A 14,019-nucleotide genomic window follows, 5' to 3' on the forward strand; every position below is an offset into this window, starting at 1 on the left:
TATTGGTTGGGCCAGGCATTTTATATTTTTCTGATTACGGACCCACCGACTCTAATGTTTGAGAAAATTAATTTTTTTTATCAGATTTCCATATTTTTCCCCCCCACCAATACCCACATAGTCAGTTATTTTATTTGTTATCATCACCTTTTAGTAAAAAACATATGAATTTACCATTGTAAACTAGTAAAGAGATACATAATTGATCTTTGTTGATCTCGAAGCCGAACATGAATAGCCCCCCTTGATAATTGTCTGTGTCGTAAGTATTTTTAGAATTTTTATTGTTATAAGGGGCTTTATCGTCACAAATGGCGGTCATTTGAGCGCAGAATATGTTCATAAAGTATGCCAGAGGCATTCTGCATTAAAAAAAAATGCATCTGGCTTTTTTTTTCTTTATTTTTCCTTCTCCAACCCGGGACTTTGCCCTCTTCTTGTTTCATTTTGAAAGTTAGATGAAATCATTGAGCGTTACAAAGTTCTTGACTTTGGAAAAGTTAAATACTCTGAATACAAACCAGCAGACATCCTTGCCTAATAATTTCTGTTTCAGTTCTAGAAAGTACAGTAAACTACGTTTATAATGAACACGCTTATGACGAACTGATGGATGTATACATTCTTGGTCCCTGCCATTTGTTGTATCTACATGTATGCTTATGACAAACTACGGTTATAACAAACTAAAATTAGTGGTCCCTTTTAGTTCATTATAACCGTAGTTTACTGAACTAATTACATTGTTGAAATATATGCTGTTGGTTTTTTAATAGGTAGGTTTGAGTTGGAAGTTTCCTTTTTTAAAGACATGGTGTGGATGTTTCAGGGCACGATGAAGGAGCTCAACCTCGGCCGACCTCTCTACATTGGGGGTTACAAGGGGGAGTCTTCCCTCCCTGCTGGTGCTGAGATCTCCGCCAACTTCTCCGGGGCAATACAGAGGGTAAGTGATGGAGAGGTGGGATATGTTACGGCAATAACATGGACTCGTCAGACCAGTGGTTAAGAGGATGAATGAGTTGATAAATAAAGTGGAAGGAGGATATAGAAAATGGTGCTGTCCATCTCCCTGTCACGTTTTGTTTCCGAAGCAGAACTAAAAGACAACGAGAGAGATCTTAACCAAAATTGGCACATAGATAGGATTAGTGGTGAACTGGTGCCTTTTTATAGTTTGGGATTTTTTTAAAAAGTATTTTCAAGTTTCCATGGCAACAACTTTGACATAGACTGAAAATGGCGGTAGTGCTCCTTTCCGGAACAGATCTTGAATACTATACAATATTTCATCGTCAAACTTGGCACATAGATAGGTCTAGTGGTAAACTGGTGCCTTTTAATAGTTTGGGATTTAAAAAAAATAAAAATTTCAAGTTTCCATTGTAACGTCCAAAAAGGTCCAGTGAACACAAACGTCATATTGGGGATATGAGTATTTAAGGTTTGTTTAACTGTAAGTAATTGACTTTACAAGCATTCCGCCCTAGAATCCCACAGGGTGTGTCAGGTCAGCTCGACAGCGTTATGGCCCTTGGTATATGTTTGCTACTCCTTCAGATAACTATCAACGGCAAGACCATCGACAGCCTGATGGAGTCTGCGGAGGAGATGAGGAACATTGAGGAGTATGCAGGCGCCCCATGCAACATGAACCCTTGCATGAACGGCGGGGTGTGTATCCCCAAGCTGAATGATGCTGACTGCAGGTGCCCCCTGGAGTTCATGGGGGAGAGGTGTGAGAAGAGTAAGTGTTGATCAATACACTAGTCCTAGCTGCATATCTCTAATCAATTATTGTTTAAAAATTTATTTTTTTATATATGTTGATGTAAATCCTAAATCGGCCTTGGGGCTGTGTTAGGGCTGAACATATTGTGGTACGATGAACATTGTGTTTTATAGGCTGAACATATTGTAGTACAATGAACACTGTGTTTTGTAGGCTGAACAGATTCTGCTGTAATGAACGCCTTGTTTTGTAGGCTGAACAGATTGTGCTGTAATGAATGCCTTGTTTTGTAGGCTGAACAGATTGTGCTGTAATGAACGCCTTGTTTTGTAGGCTGAACAGATTGTGCTATAATGAACGCCTTGTTTTGTAGGCTGAACAGATTGTGCTATAATGAACGCCTTGTTTTGTAGGCTGAACAGATTGTGCTGTAATGAACGCCTTGTTTTGTAGGCTGAACAGATTGTGCTATAATGAACGCCTTGTTTTGTAGGCTGGACAGATTGTGCTATAATGAACGCCTTGTTTTGTAGGAGCTGAACATGTTGACAAGGACCAGCCTGTCAAGTTTGATGGCAATACATACCTGCAGTATCAAAATGAGAAAACACAAAAGTAAGTATGTTTTGGATAATGTAATAATGTAGAACACAGAGGGACACTTTCTGACCTGGAATCCCATGGGCAGACACTGGGGACACTTTCTGACCTGGACCCACTTGCACAAAGCGATCTTAGCGCTAAGACTATCGTAAGTCTATGTTAAAGTATGGGAGTTACGATCATCTTAGCGCTAAGAACGCTTTGTGCAAGTGGGCCCTGGAATCCCATGGGCAGACACTAGGGACACTTTCTGACCTGGAATCCCATGGGCAGACACTAGGGACACTTTCTGACCTACAATCCCATAGGCAGACATTAGGGACACCTTCTGACCTAGAATCCCATAGGCAGACACTATAGGGACACTTTCTGACCTGGAATCCCATGGGCGGACACTAGGGACACTCTCTGACCTAGAATCCCAAAGGCAGACACTAGGGACACTTTCTGACCTGGAATCCCATGGGCAGACACTAGGGACACTTTCTGACCTGGAATCCAATTGACAGACACTAGGGACACTTTCTGACCTGGAATCCCATGGGCAGACACTAGGGACACTTTCTGACCTGGAATCCCATGGGCAGACACTAGGGACACTTTCTGACCTGGAATCCCATGGGCAGACACTAGGGACACTTTCTGACCTGGAATCCCATGGGCAGACACTAGGGACACTTTCTGACCTGGAATCCCATAGACAGACACTGGGGACACTTTCTGACCCTGAATTCCATGGGCAGACACTGGGGACACTTTCTGACCTGGAATCCAATGGGCAGACACTGGGGACACTTTCTGACCTGGAATCCAATGGGCAGACACTAGGGACACTTTCTTACCATGAATTCCATCGGCGGACACTCGGGACATCAATATTTTCATGCTGATGTGAATTGCCATGGTAACTCCTGTCATTGACATGTTTCAGATCTCAAGCACAGAGAAACAACAACATCAAAATAAAGTTCCGGACAAAGGAGCGGAACGGTTTGATTGCCTTCCAGAACAAGGGGACCAGTGTCATGGGAGACTATCTCGCTGTGGCCGTTGTCAATGAACATGTCGAGTTCAGTTTTAACCTTGGAAAACAGAGCGAGAAAAATCTGTTTAAGATCCGATCTACAGTGGCTGTCAGTGATGGAAAGTGGCATATGCTTACGGCCATAAGGTAATGCTTTGTTTAAAATGAGGCAAGCCTTGGCTCTTTGGCTTACCGTATTAGACGTAATAAACTCCCCGCTCTAATAAGTGCCACGGCGATATTTGCTGATATATTGGCGAGTGAACAATCCCAATTGGCACCCTTCCAATTGATCAATGTACACAAGACTTATTTATTCATGTATAATACACACTCAAGTGTTATATGCACCCTTAATTACGGACAATTAAATTCTGGAAAAATATATCTGTCATGTATAATATGCACAGACTTTTCTTTTGTATCATTTCAGGCGGTAAGCATAAACCACGAAATTTACTCTTTCAACTCTTTCACCAAAATTATATTCTATTAAAGAGCCCCCTATTTCTAATTTTGAGAACGCCCTGGGCGCTTATTATGTTGAATACGGTATACTTTTTAGTAGAATACAGGAAGAAATATTTAACATATACACAACAAACTGGGATCTTATTAATCAATAGCACGTGTGTAGTCAGTTTAATTCATTCTTCACAAAGTTTTTGGAATGTGTGCATGATGCACTGCTGATTTACATTCCAGAGAGCTGTCTGAAGGTCGTTTGCAGGTGGATGACGAGACAATGATGTCGTCCATGTCTGGTGCTGGAGCTTCACAACTGGACACTGATGGAAATCTGTGGATAGGTAGGTCTTCATCACAGTCTGTGGATTGGTAGGTCTTCATCACAGTCTGTGGATAGGTAGGTCTTCATCACAGTCTGTGGATTGGTAGGTCTTCATCACCATCTGTGGATAGGTAGGTCTTCATCACAGTCTGTGGATAGGTAGGTCTTCATCACAGTCTGTGGATAGGTAGGTCTTCATCACAGTCTGTGGATAGGTAGGTCTTCATCACCATCTGTGGATAGGTAGGTCTTCATCACAGTCTGTGGATAGGTAGATCTTCATCACAGTCTGCGGATAGGTAGGTCTTCATCACCATCTGTGGATTGGTAGGTCTTCATCACCATCTGTGGATAGGTAGGTCTTCATCACAGTCTGTGGATAGGTAGGTCTTCATCACAGTCTGTGGATAGGTAGGTCTTCATCACAGTCTGTGGATAGGTAGGTCTTCATCACCATCTGTGGATAGGTAGGTCTTCATCACAGTCTGTGGATAGGTAGGTCTTCATCACAGTCTGTGGATAGGTAGGTCTTCATCACAGTCTGCGGATAGGTAGATCTTCATCACAGTCTGTGGATAGGTAGGTCTTCATCACAGTCTGTGGATAGGAAGGTCTTCATCACAGTCTGCGGATAGGTAGGTCTTCATCACAGTCTGTGGATAGGAAGGTCTTCATCACAGTCTGTGGATAGGAAGGTCTTCATCACAGTCTGTGGATAGGTAGGTCTTCATCACAGTCTGTGGATAGGTAGGTCTTCATCACCATCTGTGGATTGGTAGATCTTCATCACAGTCTGTGGATCTTCTTCGTCAAACTGTTTATTTTGTCTTGTATTGTATACTTGTATTTCAAACATGAGCTATTTACATTTTATTTATCAACTTATTGTATTTGTTTCTGGAGCCATGGTGTGCAGGTCATGTAAGATGCTCAGTTAGCTGTGCAGAGTTGCATCCCTTTTTCATGCCAGGAATCACTGGTCATGGGTTCTAGTCCAAGGTTCAAGTTGATTTTGACTCTCAGATACTGTACCATAGCCATGCTCGTGTGTGTGTTTGTTTGTTTATTGTTTAACGCCATACTCAGCAATATTCCAGCTATATGACGACGGTCTGTAAATAATCGAATCTGGACCAGACAATCCAGTGATTGACATCAAGAGCATCGATCTATGCAACTGGGATAAGATGACATACAATCAAGTCAGCATGACTCACCACCGGATCCCGTTAGTTGCCTCTAACGACAAGCTTAGCTGCCTTTTCCGGCAAGTGTGGGTTGCTGAAGACCTATTCTAACTCGGATCTTCACAGGTCACTTGTGTGTTCACCAAAGTGGTAAACACCTAAGACCTGAGATGCTCTAGGCTTTCCTCCAACATTGGGCTGACAAGCCATGACATATACTGAAACACTGTTCAAAGCATTGTTAAACCCTACTCACTCTTTCACTCACTCTATTTCAGGAGGTAAGCCCGACCTGCCATGGGGACTGCCACCCGAGTACTATTCTGGATTCACTGGCTGCATCGATGAGGTTATAATAAATCGGGTTGGCCTTCACCTTGTGGAAGACCGTGAGAGCCACAGCAGTACAATTGCTTTTTGCTCATAACTAAACGACATGGTAGTCATAATGTCATAATAGGACAGCCTCACTTCTGGCGATGCCCTTTCCCACCGTTGAATATTTCGCGATCCCCATCCTTCAAAGTTCAGGCCTGTTCTTTGATGTGAACGCACTAGTACGTAAGGGCAAATATCTGTGGGAGCAGAGGAATGGAGAGAACTCTGCATCAAGATTTGTTATGCGGTGACCTGCAGCATATCACAACCCCCAAAATATGTGACCTTAACCTTCAGTTTGACATGACCTCTGGGTCACGACCTTGACCTTAACATGGTGTCGTATACTGAGAATTATTCATTTGTGATTGTGAACACTTTCCTACAACAAACATTGATGCACAACCCTGTGAGCTATGTTTAATAGATGCACAGGACAAATTATTGTGCCTTTCTTTCGGATTACCATGAGTGGAACATTTCAAACCATGTCCATGGAACGTGGAATAATTTGACATTTGATTTTCAAGTGTGCTCTGATGAGAAGATTGAAGACATTCAGAGTTGATCAGGAATCTTTTTTCAAAATACCAAATTTGTGTATACCAATATCCATCAATTGAACATTTTGAATCCTATGAATATTTTGTGAAAAAAAATTCAAAGTATGAATATAAATTCATTTAACAGTTTCTTATATCAGAGTATAAACCCTATACTATTATCACTATAAAATATATAACATAAGTTAATATGAGCTTATTCTTGTTACAATCTACTTAATACTTCACCATACTATTCAAGAAAACTTATTATGATACTCAGGAGAAAAGTAACATTGACCCAAAATTACACAATGACATTAGTTTTGAGGAAACATCATATTTGGTATTAAAATTAACCATGGTTCCTTTCTCTTGAATGGATGGGATAAATGGGTGGTCAAATCAGGTGTGTATAGAGAGAGGGATAATGGATTTGGGAAAGAATGCTAATCTTTGCATGATTGAGGCTTGATTAGTAAGTAATCAATTTGTGATAATCATGGTCAGACAGACACTTTGGAGGTTCAACATTGGTAATAAGATCTGAAGATCAAGGAGATTGAAAACTAGATTTAATGATATTCTTGTGTGCCCCCAGCAATCTATGAATTTGCATTTTAATTGTATATATTGTGTTGTGTTGTATTGCATACATCATCAGTAAGCAAGACTGTTTTCCTAACTACTGATGATATCAAGGCCAAGAAAAGATATGTAAATCTGAACCAGTTCTAGGAAAGTAGTTTTAGAGTTACTTATCAGTTGTATAAACTGAAACATTCCAAAGCAAATATTTTAGAAATTGTAAATATGTTATTCTTTGTTCTTTTCTTGGCCTATATTCACAAATATGTGTGGTTATAATATTGTGAAATATGTCCCACTGTAGTAGCTGTTTTCGTTAATTACGAACTGAGGGTCGGTATTGGGTACTGATGATCGCGACAAGCATTATGTCAGTTAGTGCTTCGTCATTAAACAGTAACAAGCACACGTTGAGTCATTATGTACATGCACCAATGACAGGAAATTTATCATTACATCAATCCAGAATAAACAGTGGTTTAGAATGAGATAGGTCAACACATTGTTGAGTTGGTTTAGTTTTCTGTTAGTCAGGACCTACGTTTGGAACCCTCGTAATCTTGACATGTTGATTTGTGGTGAGGACAGTTGATGTATTGTTGAGACTGTACCATCAGCTTGAAATGTGATATATTGCACATCTTACACATGTACATTACATTGTATATTGCATAGATTCACCTATGATGTTGTGAAACCCCATACCACATTTAATGATGAATCATTTCATGCTATGGTCTGACTATAACTGATTATTCCGGTCGTTGACCTTAGGACATTTAGAAGTTGAATACCAAAAACACGAACCATCTAATCAATTTTTGAAAAAATGGGTATTCTTTGATATCAGTAAAATGCATCAAAATTAACTTTGATGAATTTGTGAACATCAGTTTGTTATATTCATCTAATTCATACCTATATATATTTTTGTATTTATAAAGCATTGCTGTAAGTGTTTGGATGGTTGTAGCCACACTTCTAGATCTTGCGATAGTGTTCGTAGCTTCAGTTTTCACAAGTGATGCTAGTGAGATTAAATTTTTGCTGATGTAGCATGGTGTGTGGGGTGGAGTCACCCCACGGATGACATCCTTACCTTGTCAGCTTGCTGACAGGGTACGCTTTTGGTCATGTGGAGAAGGCGTCCGACCTTGGATCAGGTCTGTGGTTTGAAACCCATCACGGGACTCGAATATGTTGTGGCCGCTACGCTAATAACATACATGGAGTCAACAGGCATTATATAATAGAACATAGGATGATTTCTCACACCATGCATAATGTTTGTAGATAACTAAAGTCCATGGTTACACTTGCTACTGGTAAAGCTTTAACTAATCTTAAAGGAGGACGGCAGATTGGCAGACCCATATAGTTTCATTCAATCCATTTTACCGTATTCGACGTAATAAGCGCCCACGGCGATATTTATTAATATATTGGCTTGTGAACAATTCCAATTAGCACCCCTTCCGATTGATCAATGTACACAAGACTTATTTATTCATGTATAATACGCACTCGTGTGTTATATGCATCCTTAATTATGGGCAATTAAATACTGGAAAAATATATCTGTCGTATATAAACGTTTCAGGCTGTCAGCATAAACCATGAAATTTATCTTTCAACTCTGTTTTTTTTCACCAAAATACCATTCTAATAAGAGCCCCCTATTTTTAATTTTGTGAGCGTCCTGGGCGCTTGTTACGTCAAATACGGTATTTGTCTGCTGGGGCTGGTGGGGTAGCCCAGTGGTTAAAGCATTCACCCTTCACACAGATAGCCCAGGTTTGATTCCCAATATGGGTACAATGTATGAGGCCTACTTCAAGTGTCCCTGCTGTGAGATTGCTGTAATGTGGATTCACATAGCAGAACACTGTACTGACTTTTACTTACTTATTTTTCATCTAACTTCATTTTCCGATATATACAGCTAGCAGTTCCACACATAGCTCTGATAACAATTGTTTAGGCCTTTGCTGGAAACTAGTACCAGACCATGGAGCATGCACAGTTCCACTAAACATACTGATTCTAAAGTAATTTCTTTTTTTAACGACTGCAATTTCAGCCAGATTAAACATTGTTCGATAGGCATTTCTTAGAAGTAGGTGAATGACAAAGTAGACACAATGTATGGATAACAACCTCATATTTCCGTAATGGTGACGTTTCGGTATAGATACTTCTATCCTTGTCAGGGAAGGACAATGCTATAAGGGTCTACAAAACATCACAGTAAAATAAAACAAAACATTACAGTAAAATAAAGAAGTTGTTATCCATAATTTGTGTCTACTTTATTAGTGTAAGACACTTACCTTTGATAAGGAGCGACATATGAACTTGGGAATGATTTGGGGAAAGTCAGTGGATCAAAGATGCCTGATATTTCGATAGACAGCGATATCGATTTATATACTACTGGAGACACAACTGCCTCTAGCATTCAAATGTCAATCAAACTGAAGATATCTTTGCTGTAGGGATACAGGACTCTTTCTAATTCACATACAGTACTGTGACAGTATTGTGACAGTACTGTGATAGTACTGTTGCCTTGTTTTTCAGGGTGAGTATTACAGGATCTCGTGTGTTCACCATGCGGTATGAAGTCAGACACATGTCATTGTTATATGAGCGGAAGAGAAGCTTTCTACAGGGGACAACAGATTACTTATCTATTGTTATGAAACTGTTCTGAAAAATTTGAAGGAATTCTATTTTTATGAAATGAGAATTTGTGGCAACTTGCCATACTGGTGTATGCTGTAAATTTGTCAGTTTAGTTTACAGATCTTAACAGTTTTACCTCAACATGGATGGTAGTTCCTGTTCCCTGGGCCCCGTTCCACAAAGCGATCTTAGCGCTAAGATGATCGAAACTCCCATACTTTAACACAGGCTTACGACAGTCGTAACACTAAGATCGCTTTGTGGAACGGTCCCCTGATGTTCTAGCTGTCTCTGCCTGTGTGTACAGTCAAAGAAGGATGTGTTTACATACTGGAGTTTGGCATCATAAACATGTTTCATTCTGTTATACTCCTTGTCAATTGTAACATTGTTGCTACACTTCAAGCTTAAATATTAAACATTCACTGTCTATCCCTGACAAGTGTGGACAAAGGGTCATGTTAAAAAAGTTTGACCGCATGTTGAATATTGTAGAGTTGTGGAATAATAATTTCAGCTGGTCACTCTTAATGCACCAGTGTCAACCATTTGTGTTTTTAATAAATATCCGTCAACATCATGTTCAGATAAGCCCTGTTCTCTATCAACAACACCGTGTAAGCATCTGGGAGTGTTTTGAAGCACTAAGTCCTTTTTATACAGTTTTGAACACGTAACTGACCGAGCAATACGAATTTATGTTCCCAGTTGAAGTAACACACTTGTGTACTAACTTAGTTTGAAGAGTTTGATATTGTCCTTTTGAGTCAGTTAAAGGCATTAAGGCAATAACATGTTAACATCTTACAGTAACTTAGTGAAGCCCCCATGCAGTAGCTAGTTCATGTTCCCCAGTGTAATGACAGCACAGAGGGCGGAATGAAACATGGTGGCAGCATATTGTGATACAGAACCACTTGGACAATGCTGTGATTTGCTGGAGTTCAGTGCTGGAAGGGTAGCCCAGTGGTTTGAGTGGTCGCCTGTCACACCATAGACCAGGGTTTGATTCCCATCTGTAGTTAATGCATGAAGCCATAATTGGTGTCTCACACTGTGATATGCCTGGAATATCGTTCACATAAAACAAAATTCACACTCAGATGAAGCCTGAGCCCAAAATGTCTTGGTTTGTCTTGAAAAAATATCAGATTTTACTGATAAATTCAGATTTGATGTGTAGCGAAATGTGTGGTATCACTGCCTCCATTACATCCCGATTTATTGTGATATGGTTGGTATCACTGCCTCCATTACATCCCGAATTATTGCGATATGGTTGGTATCACTGCCTCCATTACATCCCGAGTTATTGTGATATGGTTGGTATCACTGCCTCCATTACATCTCGAATTATTGCGATATGGTTGGTATCACTGCCTCCATTACATCCCGAGTTATTGTGATATGGTTGGTATCACTGCCTCCATTACATCCCGATTTATTGTGATATGGTTGGTATCACTGCCTCCATTACATCCCGAATTATTGCGATATGGTTGGTATCACTGCCTCCATTACATCCCGATTTATTGTGATATGGTTGGTATCACTGCCTCCATTACATCCCGAATTATTGCGATATGGTTGGTATCACTGCCTCCATTACATCCCGATTTATTGTGATATGGTTGGTATCACTGCCTCCATTACATCTCGAATTATTGCGATATGGTTGGTATCACTGCCTCCATTACATCCCGAGTTATTGTGATATGGTTGGTATCACTGCCTCCATTACATCCCGATTTATTGTGATATGGTTGGTATCACTGCCTCCATTACATCTCGAATTATTGCGATATGGTTGGTATCACTGCCTCCATTACATCCCGAGTTATTGTGATATGGTTGGTATCACTGCCTCCATTACATCCCGATTTATTGCGATATGGTTGGTATCACTGCCTCCATTACATCCCGATTTATTGCGATATGGTTGGTATCACTGCCAACATTACATCCCGATTTATTGCGATATGGTTGGTATCACTGCCAACATTATATCCCGATTTATTGCGATATGGTCGGTATCACTGCCTCCATTACATACCCAATTTATTGTGATATGGTTGGTATTTCTGCCAACATTACATCCCGATTTATTGCGATATGGTTGGTATCACTGCCTCCATTACATACCCAGTTTATTGTGATATGGTTGGTATTTCTGCCTCCATTACATCCCGATTTATTGCTGTTTCTGCTACGTGATACCTAGTTTGATGACTCACTCGCATTTAGCTTACTGTCTATATATGTTATGTACAGACTTTTGTTGATATATCGGCTAATTAATTGACATTCACTGTGTATCGGAATGTGTATACAATATGATGAATAAATTTCATAGAAAACAAAATAGTGTCTCAGTCTTTTCCTTGGGTGGTAGCCTTGTGGTTCATGTGTTGGCTCATCACGCTGAACATCTGGGTTCAGTTCCCACATGGGTGCAGTGGTAAAACCATTTGCTCAGTTTAGGAGATACTTTAAGTGTTTTCAAAATTTGTCAGTTTTTTTTAGTATTCCATGCCAAGAAATGCAAAGCTTTCTGGCCATCTTTAAGGCCTGCAAATCAAAACACATAAGGTTATTGACATTGTAAAATACAATTTGTTTGTTTGTTGTTAAACGCTGCACTCAGCAATATTCCAGCTATATGACGGTGGTCTGTGAATGATCGAGTCAGGACCAGACAGTCCAGTGATTGACATCATCCTCATGATAGGGATACGATATATGCATCAATCAAGTCAGCGACAAGCATCTTGTTTGTTTGTTTGTTTGTTGTTTAACGCAATATTCCAGCTATATGATGGCAGTCTGTAAATATCAAGTCTGGACCAGACAATCAGACACTCAGACTTACGATGACGTGGCCTCCTGCTGGCTGGAGACGATGTGTACAGTGAAACACGAACATTGGTAAAAATTCAGCATCCCTTGTATCCTAATTAAAATAGGTAAATGAACACATTTCTGTGCAGGATTGCTATATTTAAGTAGACATAGGTCAGAAGGTCTTCTGTGTCAAACAGTTTTATTTACTGATAAACAGGAAATGTGTTAACTTTGCAGAAGTAGGTTCATCATCTTCTTTTCCCATATTAGTTGTCAGTACATCTTTAAGAAAGAAAATCTCTTGCCTCGTGTTACTTTAAATAAGAGAACAGTTACTGCATACTCTTCCAAATATGTGGCATCATTTTAATTGTTTAAATAAATGTCTAATTAATGCCGTATAGGTCATAGTTGCAAATAAACACCCATCTCTCCGTCCATGACGATCGTAAATCTCCAAGGATGGGTGAAATAAAAAATAATACCGGTCTTCAGAACGGGTTATATATTTTCTGCCATTTATATAGGTTTTGTAAGATAAGTGTCATTAAATCCCCCAAATGGTTAGGATATTTGTTGTTTCATGACTAAAATAAAACCTAAACGCAAGAGTGAGTGAGTATGGTTTTACGCCGCTTTTAGCAATATTCCAGCAATATCACGGCGGGGGACACCAGAAATGGGCTTCACACATTGTACCCATGTCGGGAATCGAACCCGGGTCTTCGGCGTTACGAGCGAACGCTTTAACCACTAGGCTACCCGACCGCCCCCTAAACGCAAGAGAAAAAACGGTCTCAAACAATCAGGTGATTTGTCAGAAATCCAGGCCGGTATAGCAACAAAACTACTTTTCTTGTACATGAAGTTATGGAGAGTTAGTCACAACTGCAGCAGAAAGCAACGAGGCACTGTAGCTCACTTGGATGTGTAGTCAACTCCTTCAAATGTCAACAAGAGTTATGAACACACAATGCCGTTTGGAAAGTGGTCAAATGTTATATTTGGGCAGAGACCATATATCGGTATATGGTCTCTGATTTGGGATAACACTTCCTTTGTAAAGTACAGATTCTCGTATTGTTTTGGGTTGAGTCCCGAAATACATGTTGGACACTCAGGTGAGGTGAAATTGGGTTTAACGTCGCGTCCAAGATTATTGCACTTATATAGCGACGTGCATGCACGTGTGTGTGTGGCTGCTTGTACTAGTCCGGACTGATGCCGATTTATAGTGCTAGCTCACTGAGATACCATGCCACAGTTTAACATGAATACCCCACTCAGACACAGTATACTGACTCCGAGCCGACCAGTCCTTGTTTTAGCCCCTTAATGCCAAGCGCCAGACAGGGTAACACCAAGTACCATCTTGTCGTAGTTGTTTGGCGAGCACGACTGTTGTTGAGGAGATAGCAAAAGCTTATGATAAGAGACACAAAAGGTGAATTTTAGGAAGTGAAGTCGTTAAAAGTTTCTGATATAAAAGAAAATATAAAGGGGACATTGGGAACCACAAAGCGAAATCAGGAAACAACGCGAGGAGCTATCAACGATGAACTAAAATTCTCAGAAGTCCGAGAAGACGACATATTCATTAATGTGGTTCATCAGCTCACTCCCTACATCCCCCCTCCCCCCACCCCCTC

At 40.2% G+C, this 14,019-nt stretch overlaps 1 protein-coding gene across 8 annotated transcripts in view; it reads left to right on the plus strand.

The window, feature by feature from the left end:
* LOC124149287 (agrin-like) overlaps positions 1-8,262 on the plus strand; it is a 472,283-nt gene extending 464,021 nt beyond the window's left edge. For all 8 annotated transcript variants that reach the window (XM_048394137.1, XM_048394138.1, XM_046520773.2 and 5 more), the window contains 6 exons: positions 830-946; positions 1,561-1,747; positions 2,266-2,347; positions 3,267-3,506; positions 4,065-4,168; positions 5,615-8,262. In XM_048394137.1, coding sequence (XP_048250094.1) covers positions 830-946; positions 1,561-1,747; positions 2,266-2,347; positions 3,267-3,506; positions 4,065-4,168; positions 5,615-5,763 — 879 coding nt within the window. In that variant the 3' untranslated portion in view covers positions 5,764-8,262. The remainder of the gene's footprint in view (positions 1-829; positions 947-1,560; positions 1,748-2,265; positions 2,348-3,266; positions 3,507-4,064; positions 4,169-5,614) is intronic.
* Positions 8,263-14,019: the final 5,757 nt, after the last annotated feature.

Source organism: Haliotis rufescens, unplaced genomic scaffold, assembly GCF_023055435.1.
Source record: "Haliotis rufescens isolate VD_foot unplaced genomic scaffold, xgHalRufe1.0.p SCAF_13, whole genome shotgun sequence".
Taxonomy (NCBI): Eukaryota; Metazoa; Mollusca; class Gastropoda; order Lepetellida; family Haliotidae; genus Haliotis; species Haliotis rufescens.